At 52.2% G+C, this 19,769-nt stretch overlaps 1 protein-coding gene across 4 annotated transcripts in view; it reads right to left on the reverse strand.

Moving 5' to 3' along the window:
- DDC (dopa decarboxylase) overlaps window positions 1–19,769 on the reverse strand; it is an 85,645-nt gene that overhangs the window by 44,479 nt on the left and 21,397 nt on the right. For 3 of the 4 annotated variants that reach the window (XM_040455068.1, XM_040455069.1, XM_040455067.1), the window contains exons 3-6: window positions 17,359–17,472; window positions 14,692–14,809; window positions 8,999–9,135; window positions 8,171–8,314 (exon numbers count right to left, since the gene is read on the reverse strand). In XM_040455068.1, coding sequence (XP_040311002.1) covers window positions 8,171–8,314; window positions 8,999–9,135; window positions 14,692–14,809; window positions 17,359–17,472 — 513 coding nt within the window. The remainder of the gene's footprint in view (window positions 1–8,170; window positions 8,315–8,998; window positions 9,136–14,691; window positions 14,810–17,358; window positions 17,473–19,769) is intronic. The other variant, XM_040455070.1, reaches the window with a different exon arrangement.

Genomic DNA, 19,769 nt, shown 5'->3' on the forward strand with positions numbered 1-19,769 from the left:
AGTGAAATGCTATGCTGCCTTCCGAAATCCCACCACTGAATTATGAACGCATGTTCTGATCTCCCTTCCTTGGTGCAGAATCACGAATATGTGATGAATACATATGTGTTCAGGACAACATCCTGTAGAGCATATTCAAATAAGGACAATATGAATTTTTTTTCTCACGATTCCCGAGGGAAGACCACAAAATTCTATATGAAATAAGATGAAACTCAGTCTTTCCCTACCTCTCGTCCCTAAAACGTTCTGGATCACTGTATCACTCCATAGACCTATCTGGATTTCCATCAAAGATGAAGAAAAAAAGCACTAAGAGAAATTAGAGGTTTTGATGTTGGTGAGGAAATGGGTGAGGGGGATCTTATCATTCAGTACACCATTGGTTTTTGGTATTGCCGTTATAAGGCACATAGAATTAACTAATCACGAAGCCAGGTACATATAAGACTGTAATTAAAATGTTAATTCTAGTGTAAGTAAAGGCTCACATCCTAATGAAGGAGCACATAAATGGGCAAAAGGGAGCAGGGAACATTTTGGATAAATAATACATCATCTGCCTCCGACTAATATCACTGCCATTAGCGAATCGTGTTGGAATGACTAGACATTCAAAGCCCAAAACACAACTGCATCTGGCCACCGACCTTACCCCCCTCACAAAAACGAACTCAAAGTGGATCACAGACCTAAATGTAAAATGTAAAATGCCTAAATGATGACACGGGAGAAAACCTACATCCTCTTGGGTGTGGCGATGAGTTTGTGGTCACCACACCAAAGGCGGGATCCAAGAAAGAAAACATTGATGAGACGGACTTGAGGAAAATCAGAAACTCCTGCTCCACAAAAGACATTGCAGAGAATGAAAAGCTACCCATTGGGGGAATATATTTGCCAAACACATCTCTTGATAAAGGACTGGTATCCAAATTATAAAAGGAAGTCCTCAAACCCAACAAGAAAATAAACAACCCAACTAACACAGGGGCGAAAGATCGGAACTGACACCTCGCCAAAGAAGATATTCAAACGTCAGATAAGCATATGACAAAATCTTCTACGGGGTACGTCGGTTGGGAGTCTGAAATGAAAACAACTTTCAGATACCAACAGACACCTATGGGAACGGCTAAAATCGAAAACCCCGACAACACCAAATGCCGGTGCGGATGTGGCCAAACAGTAACTCTGACTTCATGGCTCGTAGAAATGCAAAATGGTACAGCTGCTTTGGAAGAGTCTGGCAGTTTCTCATAAAAACCAAATGTTCTCTTACCATACGACCAAGCAATTATGTGGGTTCCTGTTCATTTACCCAGATGAGTTGAAAACTTGTGTCCACACAAAAACCTGCATGTGATGCTGATAGCACTCTTCAAATAATTGCCAAAATTCGGAAGCAACCGAGATGTCTGTGATATTGTCATTTATAATAAGAAATATATATATATTTGGTCTTTGTCCCCATTTCTGGCACAGAGCTCCTAAAACCCTTGGAACTGAATAAGCCAGGAAGTACATAAAGGCATCTTTTGTCATGTTAATGAGAAGCGGCTAGGTCACCTAAGGATGCTGACTGGCTCTCAAGGGAACCAATCCTGTTACTGGAGCATTGGAACTGTTAAGTCCCACCCCTGACCTCCAGGGAGGGGAGGGCGTTGAAGATTGAGTTCAATCACCAATGATCCGTGATTCAACCCGTCATGCCTATGTAATGAAGCCTGTATAACACCCCAAAAGCGGGTTGGTAGAACCTGAGGGCCAGTGAACAGGTGGAGATTTGGGGACAGTGAGACCAGGAGAGGACATGGAAGTTCCACGCCCCTTCCCCAGATCTTGCCCCCACCACGTTTCCTCCACCTGGTCCTTCCTGAGTTTTATCCTTCTCTAACAAACCAGTGATTTAGCAAGTAAGATGTCTGAGTTCTGTGAGCTGCTCTAACAAATTAATCAAACCCAAGGGAGGGGGTCGCTGGAATTTCTGATCTACAGCAGTTGGTCAGGTGACAGGTGACAACCTGGAGTTACAACTGGCAACTGAAGTGAGGCAGTCTTGTAAGACTGGGATCGAATGGTCCACTATCCAGGTAGATAGTATCAGAATCGAGGTAATTGTTCAATGGTACTGGAAAACCTCTGAGTCAGAGGTGGGTGTGGGATATTAATGTCCTTCAATAGGTACATCCAAACAATGAGATACTATTTGGTGATTTAAAAAAAAAAGAGAGAGCTGGGGCACCTGGGTGGCTCAGTCGGTTAAGCATCTGACTTCAGCTCAGGTCACGATCTCACGGTTCATGGGTTCGAGCTCCGCATCGGGCTCTGCACTGACAGCTCGGAGACTGGAGCCTGCTTCTAATTCTGTGTCTCCCTCTCTCTGCCCCTGCCCTGCTCATGCTCTGTCTCTCTTTGTCTCTCAAAAATGAATAAACATTAAATTTTTTAAAAATTAATCCATCCAATTAAACATGGGCAAAGGACATGAAGACACATTTCACTGCCAAGGCCATATGGGTGGCAAAGAAACACACCGAAAGATGTTCGACATCATTAGTCATCAGGGAAATGCAAACGATGATATCCCTACTCTCCTACCAAAACACCTAGAATTTAAAAATAGAGACAATAACAAATGCTGTTGAGGACGCACAGCCTTAATTCCTCACACACCGTTGGTAGAGGCATAAAATGGTACAGCCTCTCTGGAAAACAGTTTGACAGTTTCTTGAAAAGGTAAATAAACTCACAGCTAGCATATCACACTCAGTTGCGTTCTTGGGAATTTTTGCCAGAGAAATGAAAACATACGTTCACCCAAATACCTGTGCGTAAATGGTCATGGAAGCTTTATTTTCAGTTTTGTGTTTTTGGACTCTTTATGTGCAATCACCCAACCCTGGAAACAACTCTGATGTCCTCAGTAGGTAAACGGTTAAACAGGCTGGGTTACCAAGAAGGTGGTGCCAAACTGCTGTGGTGAGTCAGTAAAAATAACCGTGTATCGATTCATGCCGCACTCTGGACAGACCTCAAGGTCATTATGCTGAGTGAGAAAAGCCGGCTGCAAAAGGCGACAGGCTTTGTGATTGCGTGTGTATAACACGTTCAAAGTGAGGAGAGCAGGGCGTTAGCGTGTGTGAAGAGGTGGGGAGGGGACATCTTTGTGGTGATGGAGAAGTTCTGCATCCTGGCTGCGGGGGTGGGGGGAGGTGACGTGAACTTACACGCGTGACAATGACATAAGACTACACGCACACAGAGCAATGTCAGCTTCCGGGTTCTGTTACTGCACTATCGTGTGCAAGCTGTAACAATGGGGGGAAACTGGGTGAAAGGGACGAGGGGGGTCTCCACATATGAACCTTGTTATTTTCTCTTTAATCTACAAGTGTTCAAAATAAGAACTTAAAACCTTCCAATATTTTAAACCAAGAACATGACATACTCATGTATCGGCCAGACATAACTAGAGAAAGACTTGGTGAATGATAAATAGGGGTAAATTGTACATAGGGATTGAGCATAGGGATTTTAAGAATGGAGGGAAGCGGGGGGGGGGGCGCCTGGGTGACTCAGTCGGTTGAGCATCCAACTTTGGCTCAGGTCATGATCTCGCAGTTGACGAGTTCAAGCCCCGAGTCAGGTTCTGTGCTGACAGCTCAGAGCCTGGAGCCTGCTTCGGATTCTGTGTCTCCCTCCCTTTCTGTGCCCCTCCCCCACTCATGCTCTGTCTCTCTCAGTCTCAAAAATAAATAAACATTAAAAAGAAATTAAAAACAAAAAAGAATGGGTGGCAGGTATACAGAAGAGCATGAGGTCATGGGCGCTGGGAGGGACAACCCAACACCTGTGCAGCGTCCCAGAAGGGGAGGGAAGAATGTGCAGAAGCAAACTTTGGAGAGATGATGCGTAAGACTTTCCCTACACTGAGGACAAGTGACAAGTTACAGATTCTGGAAGCTCTGTGAAACCCAAGGAGAATAAGCACGAAGAAGCAATCTACTTTCGTCCTGGTAAAACCGCCTAGACGCAAAGACAGAAGGCAAATACTGCAAGCAATCAGAAGGCGAAAGAAGTCACATTGCCACATTACCTCTAAAAGTCACAGTGAGACTGATGAGGGACATCCCACCAGAGGTGATGGGAGAAGGATGCCAATGGGCTTATGCAGTTAATCTGCCAAAGGAGGAGAACGTCTAGCCTGGAACTCTAGACCCAGCAAAAATATTGAAAGGGGAAGGCAAAATAAAGACGTTTTCAGAGAAACAAGAACAGAGGGAATTGTATCAAAATAGGAAAGAAATTATAAAGATAGTTTTTCAGACAGAAAAAAAAAATGATTCCAGGTGAAAATAAGAAAACATAGGAAAGAAAGATCAATGGCAGGGCGCCTGGGGGGCTCAGTTGGTTGGGTGTCCGACTTCAGCTCAGGTCATGATCTCATGGTTTGTGGGTTGAAGCCCCGCATCAGGCTCTGTGCTGATGGCTCAGAGCCTGCATCCTGCTTCGGATTCTGTCTCTCTCTCTCTCTCTCTCTCTCTCTCTCTCTCTCTCTCTGCCCCTCCCCCACCCACACTCTATCCCTCTCTCAAAAACAAACATTAAAAATAATAATTAAAAAAAGGAAATAAGAAAAGCTCAAACCATCTAACACCTAAAAGATCTAGAAAAAGAAAAAAACAAAGTGTAAAGTTAGTAGAAGGAAGGAAATAATAAAGATTAAAGTAGAAATAAATGAAATAGAGACTTCCCCCCCCCCCCAAAAAAAAGAAAATAGGAAAGAAAGGATCAATAAAACCAGGAGCTGGTTCTTTGAAAACATGAACAAAATTGATAACCTTTTAGCCAGACCCATAAGTAAAAAAAGGGAGAAAACCCAAATACATCATAGAGAGAAGTAACAACTATACCACAGAAATAAAAAGGATTGTATTGGAATGCTATGAAAAATGACATGCCAACAAATTGGACAACGTAGAAGAAATGGGCAAATTCCTAGAAACACACAATCTTCCAAAACTAAATTAGAAGGAAATAGAAAAATTGAATAGACTGATTACTAGTAACAAAATTGAATCCGTAATCAAAAAATGCCAAACAAGTAAAAGTCAAGACCAGATGACATCACATGTGAGTTCTACTAAACATTTAAAGGAGAGTTAATACCAGGGTGCCTCAGTGGCTCAGTCGGCTGAGCGTCCGACTTCAGCTCAGGTCATGATCTCACGGTTCATGGATTTGAGCCCCACGTTGGGCTCTGCGCTGACGGCTCAGAGCCTGGATCCTGCTTCAGATTCTGTCTCTCCCTCTCTGCCCCTGCCCCATGCTGTCTCTCTCCAAAAATGAATAAACATTAAAAAAAAAAAAAAGACAAGAAAGCAGAGAAAAACCATAATATAAGAGGCGGACCAGAAGATGCACTTCAGAGTGCCAACAATTACTTTAAGTAAATGGACAAATTTGAGAAAAATTATCATGTTGGACTTATGAACAAATGAAAAAGAAAAAAAAAAAAAAAACGAGCAGCAACTGTAGCCTGCACACAGGAGACTCATTTTAGGTGTAAGAGAACAGAAAAGGAAAGGAAGACACTGGGAAAACGTATCCCCTGACCACTAACCCATAGAAACCGGATGTAACTGCAGTGACCTCACTGTATGCAGATTTCATAGAGATAAAGAGAGCATTTTGCAGTGACGAATGGGTCGTTCGGCGGGAAGGTTTGACGATTCTAGACGCATGTGCAGCTGGGTACGGAAACTCCAAAATCTGTCAACTACACCCGGGTCAAACATAAAACAAGCCATGGGCAGGTCTATAAGCCACAGCTGAGATGTTCCCAGTCGTCCCTAAGGAGACAAGTTGCATTGCCTTGGTCGTTACAAGATTGAAATTGATTTTGTGTCCTCACTTTCTTGGGCTTGACCTGGGAACCAACTGTTTTTCTATTTTGTCTGTTTTCCCAATGGAATGTTGTCCTTTGACTTCTTGAAAATCTGAGCCTTCTTTTAAGATTTGCTTTATAATATATACTGTATTTCCTGCCAGCGTTTGCCCTTTTGTTTTGTTTACGAGTCCTGTGGTTTTTATGAAATGAAATCTTCTCATCGTTTTATGTGGTGTATTCCATTGCCTTCGTTCTTCAAATCTGCAAGAGTGGGTTTTGATGTATTTATTTTTCCCGAGATAGGATATTCTGGTGAGTCTTAGTTAGTGACGGCATAGGTGCAGAAAAGTTTACCTTGTGTAAAAGGAATCCTTTCAGACCATCAGGGGATTGTCTGTTGGAATTTTAAAGGTAGTCTTTCCTTCTAACTAGAAGGATCTTCCTTCCAAATCTTTATATGACAAATATTTATTGTGCTTCTGCTAAGGGGCAGGGCAGGTTCAAGGAGCTGGATAAAGCGACTCTTAACCAGACCCGCCCTCCGCGTAGCTCACAGTGTGGCGGGAGGAGGGAGGCAGTAACAACTATACAAATAAACGTGTATTTCATGCAAGATGGGAAAATGAAGCAGGACGGGGTGACTAAGGTGACCTCTGGCTCAGCCTATTGCAGGCTGACAGCTGCCTTGGCCGTCAGTCCCTCCCACCAGCTACGTCTGAATCGGCTCACTCCTACAGTGATTCCCGTGGAAACTCCACAAGTGGGGATCCAAGTTTGTATCAAATCATGCCTTCCGTGCCTTCCCCAGGTCACACGTTAGGTATTCAACGAGTGGTGGTTGATTCAAATCGATGAAAACATTTTTTTTTTTTTTTAGAATAAAAGCTTGTCTCAAAGATTAATTCTTAAATAAAAAGGAGTGGGCATGATTCACACGGGGTCCATAAAGTCTGTCGCACCTAGATTGTTCTAACAAGTAGGAGATGCTCAGATATGTTCCAGAGGTACCTGAGGATCTTGATTTGTTTCTAAAATCTCCCCAGTTTGTTCGAAAAGCTCCCTTCCCAGAACTTCTGGTAAAAGTAACTGGGGCAGGGCCTGGACATCAGTAGAGGGTAACACCACGGACTGTGCCTAACTTGTTCTGCGAATGTTCCACAAGACAAGCAAACGTTTCTAGCAAATTTTAACTTGATGAATGAGCGATGTCTTGCGATACAAGTCGTACGTGATGCCGAACGTCACATGATCACAACTGAGCTAAAGGTTCTTGAAATTCGCTTTGATATACGAGCGCTTTGGATGACGAGCGTGTTTCCGGGACGAATTATGCTCGCAAACCAAGGTGTGACCGTGTTTTCAGAGCTCCCCGGGTAACTCCAGTATACAGCCAGGTTGGACACCACCAGCCTGGGGCCACGATCACATCTTAATTGTCATCACGTGTGACGCGTCAGTCCTCAGCTCTGCACGCTGCCATGGCCGCGCCGGATGCGACAACTCCAGGCTCTTGCTGTAACACTATCTATTTCTTCCCCGCTAGCAAATGCCCATCTGTGCACAAGAAAACCTGGTGCTATTTGGCCAGTTATGTATTTTACCTAGAATTAGTCAGTGCTGGTTTGCAACCTATCGCTTGTAATGCATCTTGGTATCTGCTAAGAATACCGGTCTGGGTGGCCAAGGCTTTCTGTGTTTTATTGTTAACGTGGTTCACTGGGTTCATCGTGCCCTCCTCACGACAGAGCACCTACCAAGGCACAGAGTGCTGTCAAGGGACAACCATAAGGTGTCGCATTTAACAGGAGCAGAAACAAGGCTTGTTGGCTTAACCAGGATCCTTCAGGCTGGGTGCTCTGCTTACTTCTTTCTGAGACTAGGCAGGCGGAGGCACAAATAAATGGGAGTCACGCTCCTGAGGTGCCTCGGTGGCTCAGTCAGTTGAGCGTCCAACTGGAGCTAGGGTCATGATCTCACAGTTCATGAGTTTGAGCCCCACATCGGGCTCCGTTGCTGTCGGCACAGAACCTGCTATGGATCCTCTGTCCCCCACCCCCTCTCTGCCCCTCCCCTGCTTGCTCTCTCTCTCTCTCTCTCTCAAAAATGAATAAACATTTAAAAAATGTAAATGGAGTCATGCTCCAGCCTTCCTCAAGGAGCAGTCAGCTGATGATGCATGAACCGCCTACCCTGTTACCAGCATGGCACCCTGCCCCAGACCCAAGCAGGGCTCTGAGACCCCCAGGGGGCCCTACCCGAGAGGCATAGTTGACTTACAAAGAAAGGAATCAGGCCCTCCGCCTTGTCTCTCTCCATAGCTTCCTGCAGGGCAGAACCACGCATAGCAAACTTGCCATCAGAAGGGATGGCTTTCATTTTCACTCCTCCAATTAATCCGGCTCTTTCCACTGAGGAGTGTGCCTGGAAAGAAAGCGGCAGAGTTAGATTCTTGCGTGCATGTTCTGTGCGGGAGACAGAGCCCCTGGCTCTGCAGAGAGCTTCCAGGGCTGCACAGCCCTGCACCTGATTCTGGAATCTCGCTTTGCGGTTTAGTGAACGAGCAGCAAAATAAAGTCTGAAGTAGAGGTAGCACACCCGGCTTCTTGTCTGGGGGTTCCTCTTACCATGGGGCTTTGGGCAGCTCGGGGGCCAAGTTCAGTGCATGGTGTCTGGAGCAAAGAAGCCAATGACACAGCATCGTTCCTGGATGGTGGGTCTCAGGAGCCCCCAGGAAGGCCGGTTCTTACTGACAGCTCCCCCTCGCTGCCCTGCGGCCCCCACCTCCACCGTCTCCTACTTGACTCCATCCTGGGGCCTGGACCTCTCCGGTATGGGGACCCAGCTCCCAGTTGGCGACAGCAGTTGCAGGATCGCAAGACCTGAGGGCCTGGGGGGCCTCCAGGCCCTTCCCCCGTGACCCCAGTGGACCTCCAAGACCTCACGTGCACACTGAGAAAATAACGAACGTCCACTTCCAAGCACAGTTATAAAAACGACTGACAGGTTGCATGGTATTGTTTTGATCTGATTTGACCTCCAACAAGACATTCAGATCTTGGAGACTCAGTGGGGCTTTGGACCAACACGCTCAGCCAACACGCTCACCTGATCCGATGAGTAAGCCACTAGCTTTTCCATGATGGCGCCCTGCGTCAGCCCGGGGGAGGCAGCCTGCAGGCGGCGGGTCGCTTTGGTTCGAGCGGCCAGCAGGGCCATCAGAGTGGCCTCACTGGCACTTCCCTAGATCAAAGAAAGGGTCGAAATGAGCTTCAAAGTGCAGCAAAGAAATCAATCTCTAAACTGCTGGGAGACACTATTGTCCATACTGTTCTTAAAAGAGGAGTCTGAAATTGCAAAGCTTATCCTCCTTTGCCCAGGAAAGATTGGAACAACTTGTGACAATCATTTCAGTTCTTTTTTTACTTTTTTTTATTTACATTTGAGAGAGAGAGAGAGAGAGAGAGAGAGAGCGTGAGCCGGGAGGGGCAGGGAGAGGGAGACACAGAATCCGAAGCAGGCTCCGGGCTCCGGGCTGTCAGCACAGAGCCCTACGTGGGGCTTGAACTCACAGACCGTGAGATCATGACCTGAGCCGAAGTCGGACGCTTAACCGACTGAGCCACCCAGATGCCCCCAGCCCGCAGGTCTTAAGATTCATTCAGCTTTATCATTCATTGCTTTGTCTATTTTATGTAATCTGTTGGCCGGCCCTTCCAAGCACTCAGCTCACAGCAAGTGCAAGACCCACTTTGCATGCATTTTTCCATGGAGTTCTCCCAGGCTGGCCAATGAGGGCTGGTCCTATGTCCACCAGAGGATGAGACCAGGACCCAGGGTAACGGCCACTCAGCCCAGCTGTGCTCACAACCACTCGTGCAGAGAAACTTGTATTGGTTTACAAAATGGGATGCCTTTCCCTCCAGATTCAGAAATGCCCTCGGAGGTGCTCCCTCAGTTACTAATGTCACAGGGTTTGTTACGTCCTTCCCAATCCAGCACGCTGAAGCCCTCACCCCGAGTCCGCCAGAATGTAACCATATTTGGAGATAAGGCATCTGAAGAGGTCGTTAGGTTGAAAGGTCCGACTGGTGTCCTCATAGGCCACCAGACATTCACGCACACAGAGAAAAGGCCATGTGAGGACACGGGGAGGAGACGGCCTTCTACAAGCCAAGGAGAGAGGCATCAGGAGGAACCACCGCTCCCCACTCACTGATGGCGACTTCCAGCCTGCGGGACTGGGACACAATAAATGTCTATTGTTAAAGCCACCGGTCCGTGGTGTTGTGTTAGGGCGGCCCAGGGGACTAATGCAACAACTTGCCCTGGCAAAGAACTAAAGAAAGGCTCAGTCTTCACTCCTTGGGGGCTGCAAGTGGGTTAAAGATAACACGGACTCAGCACCCGCCATGCTGTTCCACAGAATTTGCAAAAATAACCCTGTTTTTATTTTTATGTATTAAAAAAAATTTTTTTTTAGTGTTTGAGAGGCAGAGAGCGTGAGTGGGGGAGAGGCAGAGAGACGGAGACAGAGGATCTGAAATGGGCTCCCTGCTGACAGCAGAGAGACCAACGCGGGGCTCGAACCCACGAACTGTGAGATCATGATCTGAGCCGATGTCAGACGCTAAGCTGACTGAGCCACCCAGGTGCCCCGGTAGAACCTTGTTTTTAAATTCAGTCATTGTCAGGTGGGAAATGGATGCTAAGAAAGAGGGGAACTAACTTCTAGCAAGTGGCAGGGGGACGGGGCCTCCCCACATTTAGAAGTGATGCCCCCCCCATCTACTGCTCATAATCTCCACCTCTTAAGTAAATCCTAGAGGAAACCAACAAATTGAACAGTATTAACGTTAGAAAGGAAAAAAAAAATAAAAGAAGGTAGATCTGGGTCGACTATGAGAGATTTGTAAGATTTGAGAATTTTGCAGAGAAATACACAATAAAGTAATTAGGCCAACTTCCCCCGCTAACTTCGTTTTATCCTCATTTCTCTTCGCTGACCCGATTTCCTGTTCTATTTTACCATTTCGATGCTTTCACTTATTCTTTTAAGCCAATTCAGATCCTCCCGGGAGACAGGTGAAGTTCGAACATAAATACATTTACTCAGAGTTTTGCCGCTCAAATGCAGGGACTCAAATATACACATACAATCTTCTTAACCCGGCCTCTCGGGTGGGTTTTACATTTCTTTGGACCATATTGTCACTAGCGGTCATTTTACTGTAGTATTTTTTAAGTTTGTTTATTTATTTTGAGAGGGGGGAGGAGGGGCAGAAAGAAAGGGAGACAGAATTTGAAGCAGGCTCCGTGCTGTCAGTGCTGTCAGCAGGACGTGGGGCTCGAACTCACGAACCGTGAGATCCTGACCTGAGCCGAAATCAACAGTCAACATGGGCTGGCGATGCTAGATCGGCAGAAGCAGGGAATCCAAGCTCCCTGAAAGCAGGCACGGGGTCTCCCGCTCCAGGGTGGGGGGCTTCCTTCTGCGCCCCACGGCGTGTGTCTCCTGGGTCCAGTGTCTACTGCGCGTCCGAAGTGGACCGCGCAAAGCTTCTTGAAAGGCACGGCGTCCGGGTGCTGGAATCCATCTGCCTGGTTCGTCCCCAACACTCACGCGGGATCACAGCCCCCTCCCTGTGTGCCACCCTCTGCCTGAGGCCTTGAAACGCACCTTCCCCGCAACCTCTGTTGTCCCCTGAGCCACATGCTAATGAAAGGCTTTGAATCACCAACCGGACTCCTCCCGGGGTTGCCTTTCTTCTCCGTCCTTGCGCTGAGACAAAAGTCCCCCCCTCCACGCAGCCGAAAGTGATTGAACACACAAATTGCCCAACGGGAGAAATTGCCAGTGGGGAGTCCCGAGCTCAGAGGCCCAGGGCAGCCCACACGTTCCAGCTCCTGCCGTGGATCAGGAATTCGAGCAGATTTCTGGCCCTTTGTGGGAAGCCAACAGAGGGAGGAGCAGGCAGAAAGCCGGGGGTCTGTTCTGGGGCTCGGGCTGCATAATGACACCTCTTCCCTGCAGCGGACAAAGGTTGCCATGGCAAGCCGGCGACGCGGCAGAGAGAGATGCTGTGACAGCCGACGCTGGGACCAGAAATGTCCTTTCAAGTGTCACCCTGCACACGGCGAGGCATTGGCTTTTCTTCCACAAGAGCTTTCAAACCCAATTAAGAGACCATTTTCCAGCCCGGTTTGGGCAGCTCACACGACGACTTGCTGTCTGACTCTGTTGCCTGTCACCGCGCGGACATCTAGTAGCTGGGATTGTGGCTCGGGGCGGGTGGGGGGCGGGGGGGGCTGGGTGCAGCCTCCCCCCGCAGCCCAGCCCCACGGCTGTCACCAAGCTGGGGTGCTCCCGGGGCCTCACAAATTACAGACAATCAACCTTGTCAGTTGCCTCCTGCTGCAAACACACGGGGGGGTCTGCTTCCGTTCTGCAAAACTTGGGCTCCAAAGAGGACTTGACTCCAAGGGCAGAGAGATGCCGGGATTAGCCCCAAGCAATGTTGGGGTTGCCAGTGTCTCACGGTCTTTAAAGTAGAGATCATGGAAAGACTGAACCCAGGCCAGCATGCACACCTCTGGAGACTCTGACCCAAGCAAACGGTCAGGGACGCTCCTGGGTCCAGCCCGCCATTATCCTAGCCTTGTCTCTGGCGAGCTTGTGCCCTAGGACACCACACGCCCCCATTCTTGGCCCCAGCTTCCTCGCCTGTGAAAAAAGTCGTCACTAAAGCCATCCACGCTCTGGGGCACCTGGGTGGCTCAGTCCTTCAAGCATCTGACTCTTGATTTCGGCTCACGGTTTGCGAGTTTGAGCCCTGCTCGAACAGGCTCCGTGCTGACAGCGTGGAGCCTGCTCGGGATTCTCTCTCTCTCTCCCTCCCTCTGCCCCTCCCCTGCTCGCCCTCTCTTTCTCTCTCTCAAAAGAAAGAAACGTTCAAAAAAGTAATGTCTGCAGTAAACAAAGCAAGCAACCCTCACCACCCCTTGGAGGTTGAAAAAAGATCACATGAAGCCCAAGGAATAAGTATAGGTCATAGTGGGCATTCGGCAAAAAGCTGCTATTAGTGTGAAGGGCACGCCTGAGATTATGGGGTATTTGTAAGCTTGGTGAGAAGTATCAAATTACGAGAATCATCTTGGACGGCTGAAAGCAGGGGAATGAGAAATGGCTTTGGTTGTAAGATCCGACGCCCCAGAAACACTCTTTATTTTTGTTTTATTTTGATTTTTTGGTGGCGTGTGAATCCTGAATTTGGACTCAGCCCGGACAGCCCCAGGAGGAAGCTGATAATCTTCTTAGAATATTGTCGCCCCTTGACCTAAAAGAGTATTTTCTGACGTGTTATTGATAAAGGGAACAATTTGATACAATGTAAGTCATGTACAGTGTTATTATTTTGTGAAGTTTGTTTAGTTTGAGAGAGACAGAGACAGAGGGAGTGGGGGAGGGGCAGAGAGACAGAGAGAGAGAGAGAGAGGAGAACCCCAAACAGGCTCTGCACTGTCAGCACAAAGCCGGACTTCGGCTCAGGTCATGATCTCGCCGTCTGTGAGTTCGAGCCCCGCGTCAGGCTCGGTGCTGACAGCTCAGAGCCTGGAGCCTGTTTCCGATTCTGTGTCTCCCTCTCTCTCTGCCCCTCCCCCGCTCATGCTCTGTCTCTCTCAAAAAATAAATCAACATTAAAAAAAAAAAAAGAATTGTAAGATAATAGGTCTGTGCCGTTTGGAGCTAACAAAATTTATAGCAGCAAACGAAAACTGACACGCGGGAGGTCAGAAGCCCCCATCTGGGTGGGCGGTCCCAGGACCCCTTGCTTCCTACACGACTTTGGCCACGCGAGCGGCTGACTGCCCACACATGCCCCCGTGTCTCCATGTCTCCCTGGGCCGCTGGGCAGAATAGCAGCCGCCATAACGGACTCTGAATTCTCAATCTCACGACCGGGCACTTGACCGGAGGAAAAGAAGTCAGGGAGGGTGGTGGCTTCCACAGAGTCCATGGTCCAGGCTAGGAAATGAGAAAAGCCCAAAGCTCATGTCTCCTCGGTGGCATCTGTCCTGAGGCTCCTGGTGGGACAGACTTCTGACTGTCATTTGCACCTGTCATGTCCTCGAGGCACGCCCCGGCACATGGTCGCTGTCAGTGGTACTTGTCCAATGGGGAGAACGAATTAGAGGGTGCGGAGCAAAGGCAGCATCTTCGGGGGACCTCGGCTCTCACTGATGTAGTGGTTTCTAGGAGCCTTGGAAGGACGTGGTCACGGCTGCACTCACCGCCCAGAGGACTGTGCTCAGCGGTGGTGGAGGTCACGGCTCCACGGCAGATGTGGGCTCAGACCCCGGCTCCGGGACTTCCCGGCAGGGGCTGGGGGGCAGGTCACCTGCGGGTCTATGCCTCAGTCCCCCGGCCTGTAAAATGGCGTTAAAACAGCCCGATTCCCAGGCTTTTGTAGGATCAGACAAGCTGATGCCCGCAGAGGGCTCAGGCCTGGTGACAGGTACCTGGAACGCTGCGCGAGCCTCCGCTCGTGTTCAGGGGCCGCCCCTGTTCCATCCACCGAGCCTGGGGGAGGGAGTGACAGACACCGCCGGGATCCAAATCCAGATCCAGAGGGTTCCTAAAGGCTCAGCCATGCTGGTTCTCCAGGAGGCGTCCGAGGACGCACGGGAAGTTCAAGGGCCTGTCTCTCGTCCACCTGCAGCTGTGGCCCCGGCGTGGAGCCCAGGGGGGGGGGGGGGGGGGGGGGGGGGGGGGGGGGGGGGCGGGCCCCGCCGCCGGGGCTGGATCACTCCACCCCCTTCGCCCGCTTCCCCGGCCAAAAATGCCTCTGGCAGCTTCAGCATCTTCCCCAGCCAGTCCATCATCACCGTCTCCAGCTCTGTGCACGCTGGACTCGCGGCCTAGCAGGGCGGGAGGAAAGGAATCAGCCACCTGCCGGCCCGTGACCCATGGGGACGCGAGGCGGCCCGCTTCCTCACTTCTGTCCCTTGGACGCTATCGGTTTCACAACAGCCTTCAGCATTTTCAAAAGGCCCATCTCTGGGCGGGATTACTGTGCTCTCCCCGCTGGCAGTTCCGGGCAGAAGAGGCAGCCCAGCCGAGACGGGGACCCCGGAGTGAGCACCACAGCGGGACCCCTCACGCTGCCAGCTCTGAAGCACCACCGAGGGCCACCCTGGCCACGTCACACGCCACACCCCTGTTCTGTCTCGCCCTGGAAGGACGGACGCAGCCACGCTCCCCAGATCCCAGAGGTGCCCCAGGAGGGACAAGGGTTTGCGCGGCCCTCTCGGTGACCTCACCGTCCTCCACCCACAGACTCGGCTCCCTGGGGACGTCACCCCCTCTCACCCACCCTTCTCTGCCACAAATCTCTAGAGGCTGGCATCAGAGCAAGGGGCCCAGTCTTACAGAATTTCGGGAGCAGATGGGTTTAGTGCCCCTGCCCCGGGGGCACCTGGGTGGCTCAACTGGTTGAGCGTCCGACTTCGGCTCAGGTCATGATCTCATGGCTCATGGGTTCGAGCCCCAAGTCGGGCTTTGTGCTGACAGCTCAGAGCCTAGAGCCTCGAGCCTGCTTCAGATTCTGTGTCTCCCTCTCTTTCTGCCCCTCCCCCGCTCGTGCACACACGCTCTCCCTCTCTCTCTCCCTCTCTCTCTCTCTCTGTCAAAAAGAAATAAACATTGAAAAAAAAGGTCCAGTCCCAGATGCTATTCAAAAGCCTGGATGAGCGTCAAACATGTGCTCTCTGCCCAGGACTCCTGCGAGAATGGCCGGGAAGGAAGGCAGAGCCCATAATGCCCCTACCGTCTGGTGCTGCATTCCACCAGCACCTCGTGTGTCCCCGTTTAGTTATCTGTGTATTTACAGAAGGATCTAGAAAGATGCACCGGTGGACCCTCCTCCGTAGTCACAAGTGAGTGCGGCGAGACTGGACGGAGTCGGGGAGGTGGGTTCTAGGTGGCCTGTGTCCTCTGGGAGCCCCCGGGGCAGGTCGCTGACCTTGCCTTTTAGGAGCTCGAGCTGGTGCTCTACCATTCCGGACTGTCCCCTGTCATTGCACAGGGGATGGGGCAGGTTGGCCTGGTTTCCACCGAGGATGCACAGAGCACCTCTCGCCAGGTGGGTCTCACTGGGGTGCCAGGGCCACGTGCACACCATGATGCACGGCTGGTGAGAGCCAGCTAGTCAGCCCCAGGGGAGGTCCTACCCCATCCCAGCTACGACCAGCTCCAGGCTTGGGAACCTGCACTCACTGAGGAACCCGTGTCCTGGCCAGTACAGGCGAGGGACAGGGAGGCGGTTCTCCAAGCTTCCAGAGAAACCAGAGTGTCCTCAGAAAGAGCACACGCGATGGGCTAGATGCTGAGTCACCCAGAAGGGACACGATGGCTCTGGACTGGCACAGGGAAATGAAATCTGCTGCAGCATCTAATAAGAGAAGGCGTCCCTCAGAAGGGGGTGTGCTCGGCAGAGATACAGGGAGGGCACCGAGGCCACCCTGTCGGTGCCCAGGCTGCTGTCCTGGGGGCAGAGGAAGGCCTCGGGGCACCTGCGGAGGGACGGTCCAGAGACCCCCGGCAGGGGAGCCAGGGACGGCTCCCCCGCAATCCTTCCTGGGCGGCTGACTTCCTCCCCCAGCAACTCCGGACGGACAGGACGCCCCCGTCTAAACAGCAAGCCTGCCGGAGTGGCGAGCCGGCAGGTGCTGGGTCCTGCTGCTTGGCCCGGCTCGTTCGCAAACTAACGCCTCCTTCACATGCTCAAGGCCAAGTCCGGAATGAGTCAGCGCCCATGCATCCACTCAGCTGCAAGGCACGAGCCAGGTGGCACTCTGGACCCAGAAGGCCAACGGAAGACCCTGACCTTGGAAGATGTCGGCCTGGTGTGGGCAGCCCGGGGCCCCTGAGGCAGTCAGCGCACGGCTCTAGCTGAATCCTTCCAGCAGCTCCGGGGCTGGGGGCAGGGAGCGACAGGCAAGAGCCGGCACCGCCTCTCCGCTGGCATTCTGTCCCCAGATACGGGGCCCTGGGACAGCTGGCACGGAGGCCGGGGCTGGCCCCATTTCCAGGGCCACCTGCCCTGTGTCGCTGCCCACTCGTGATGGGCTGGAGGGGGCCTCTCCGGGCACGGCAGCCCTGGCTGCCAACAGATGGGCCAGGACCCCGGCAGCTGCAGAGTTCACAGAAATGCTCTGGGATGCTTGGCAGAATGCAGATTCCCAGGCTTGGGCTGCAGACACTCCAGGGTCTGGGCTGCGGTTTGAATTCCTACGGCCACCCTTCCGGGAAAGGAGGCTGTACTTCCCTGTGTCCCTAAGTCCCTTAGGGGTCACTCTGTCCAGGGCTGGATCCTTCTCCGCTCCCCACAGGTGGCTGGTCCCCATGGCAGATCCCCCACCACTGCCAGGAGCCTGCCAGGAGCCCCCCAGGAGCCCCCCGAGCTCACCCAGGAGAAGCCGATGCAGCCGATGGCCCCGCACAGCATGTCCGCGAGCACGGCCGGGTACGAGTTGGCCGAGGGGAAGTAGGCAAAGAAGTAGGGGCTGTGCCAGTGCGTCACCTGCATGGAGACAGAGACCAGCCCCGCGTGAGGAGGACCCAAGGCCCCTCATTTCCAGGATTCTTCAGCTGGCCCCCCTCCTCCTCCGTCTCCGACGCAAGCCGCCCCCTCCAGCAGCCATGGCTCCATCACCCCTGCACCCCTCGTCTCTTCTGTTCCAGCCTTGCTTGGGGGGGCCCGGGGCCGAGGTGTCAGGGGGAGGGGAGCAGACGTGCAAGGGCACATCCCATCAGGGGAGCCGGGGCTCAGCAAGGCCACTGGGAGTGGGGACATCTAGGGGCGGGCGTGCAGGACTGGCTGGGAATACCCCAGAGTTTGGGAAGAAGATGGGGGAGGGGCCCTTCTTGCATCTTTAATTTGTTCTTGCTGCTGACATGCCTGTCATGCGACAACAGAAAGAATAAAGCCCTCAAGACACCCTGTACCCCTAGGGATTGTCACGGAGTCTCTACTTGGGGTTGTCACCTCTTTATCAGTGTCCAGGAGACATGACCCAGCCCCCCAGCCGCCCCCAACCCCGGCACCACCCCATCCAGCCCGCGGCAAATGCAGGGATGTTGAAAGCGCCCAGGACTGCAAATCGGGCGGCCGGTCGGATTTTCTGGGTTACCCCAGGCCGGTGACCGCCCCTCTCAGAGCCCCCAACACCCCCTCAGATGGAAACAAAAGGAGTACCGGGGCGTTTCCGCCTCTACCCTTCTCGTGGCCTGACTCCGAACCCCCAAAGGTGGAGGAGGTGTTCTGTCAACACGAGTCACTTTCGTGGTCTGAGGCAAAATGCAAACCCCGTTTCCTTAAGGAACTAGTTACTAACTGGCCACAGGGTCCCCCGTGACACAAGAGACCCCCTGATCGGGCAGGTCGCTGCCCAGGAGCTCTCAGAGAACTGGGAGCGGCCGACAGGATTTGTGCAGACTCCTGGGGACTTAAGACCGGTCCCACAGCCACCAAGGCCACCCCACGTCTGCATGCTGAGCGCAGGCGAGCACCTGAGGAGGACGAGGGGGCAGCAGGGATGCGCCTGGAGCGCTGAGGGGTGGAGGGATGGACACGAGCAGCAGGAGCCCTGGGAGAATGAGGCAATTCAGCCTGGGGTGGGGGCGGGGGTGGCCGGGGGCTCTCAGCAGAGCCACGGAGAAGCCAGCCGGCGGGACGGTGAAAGACGGTGGATGGTCTGGAGCAAGTGAGAAGCTGAGCACAGCCCCAGCCTGGGGGTGGGTGGTGGCGGTCAGGCAACCGAAGCTGGTGGTGGCGCTGAGACGGGCCCAGTGTCCAGGCCCCATGAAAATTTTAGGGGCCCGAAAAACATTTTCATTTCTTTGAAGAATCAGAAGAAAGAAGGAAACACTCCGGGCCAGGAAAGAAATTAACCTAATGCTACTATGTTCTCTTTTAAGTCAATGCCTTTGCAACTGATAAGTGCCCCGTGGAGGCCCCTCCCTGGGTGCCCTCCCTGCCGGCCCGGACACCTGGCCAAGGACAGGAATGACTTTGTTTTGCCTCCCAGCTCAAGCTCGCACCCACGCCCGAGATGGATGTTCCTGCACTCGCTCTGCAGACCTGCAGAGGAGTCCCCCCCACCCCCACCCCGCCGGACCTCACCTCCTTTCCTTGCAACCGCACAGAGCACTGGGAGGGCTGGAATCCCACCCAGGGACCCAGGACCTTGCACTGCCCAGCACGGCTCTGCACACTGAACGCCCCCTTCATACCAAGACTTCACGTTCCGCTGTCTCCCACCTTCCCCATGGATGGCATGTTTGTGCCCCCAGATTCCTGTGCCAAAGCCCTACTGCGCACTGTGATGGTCTTAGGAGTGGGGCCTCTGGAGCGCAATTAGGGCTCCATTGGACCCCGAGGCGGGGCCTGGGCAAGGAGGAAAGGCCAGGTGAAAATGTGCCCAGAAGGCGGCCATCCGCAAGCCTGGGGGAGAATCCTCCCCAAGAATCAAATCCGCTGGCCCAGCCCCAGAAGCAAACCTCTGTTGTCTGAGCTGCTCAGCCCCCGGGTGTTTGCACATTTGGCAGGAGCGCCCTCTCGGCCTGACATTTAACCACACCTCCCCTGGAGGGGCTCAGCGTGTTTGCACAACCTCAGGGCGAGATCTAGGATCCTGCACTTGCCTCCAAGCACAAATGTCAAAGGAAACCCCTGGGAGAATGAGAAGTGAGCAGCGGGTCTGAAAGAGGCGCTCTCGGTCTTGAGGAGCAGCCCTGCCCCGGGTCAGTGGCCCTGGGACGCACTGGCTTCAGGGGACAGGGGTCTGCACAGAAACAGATGCCTCTCACATCTCCAGT

Source organism: Herpailurus yagouaroundi, unplaced genomic scaffold, assembly GCF_014898765.1.
Source record: "Herpailurus yagouaroundi ecotype Mexico unplaced genomic scaffold, PumYag 214, whole genome shotgun sequence".
NCBI classification, from domain to species: Eukaryota; Metazoa; Chordata; class Mammalia; order Carnivora; family Felidae; genus Herpailurus; species Herpailurus yagouaroundi.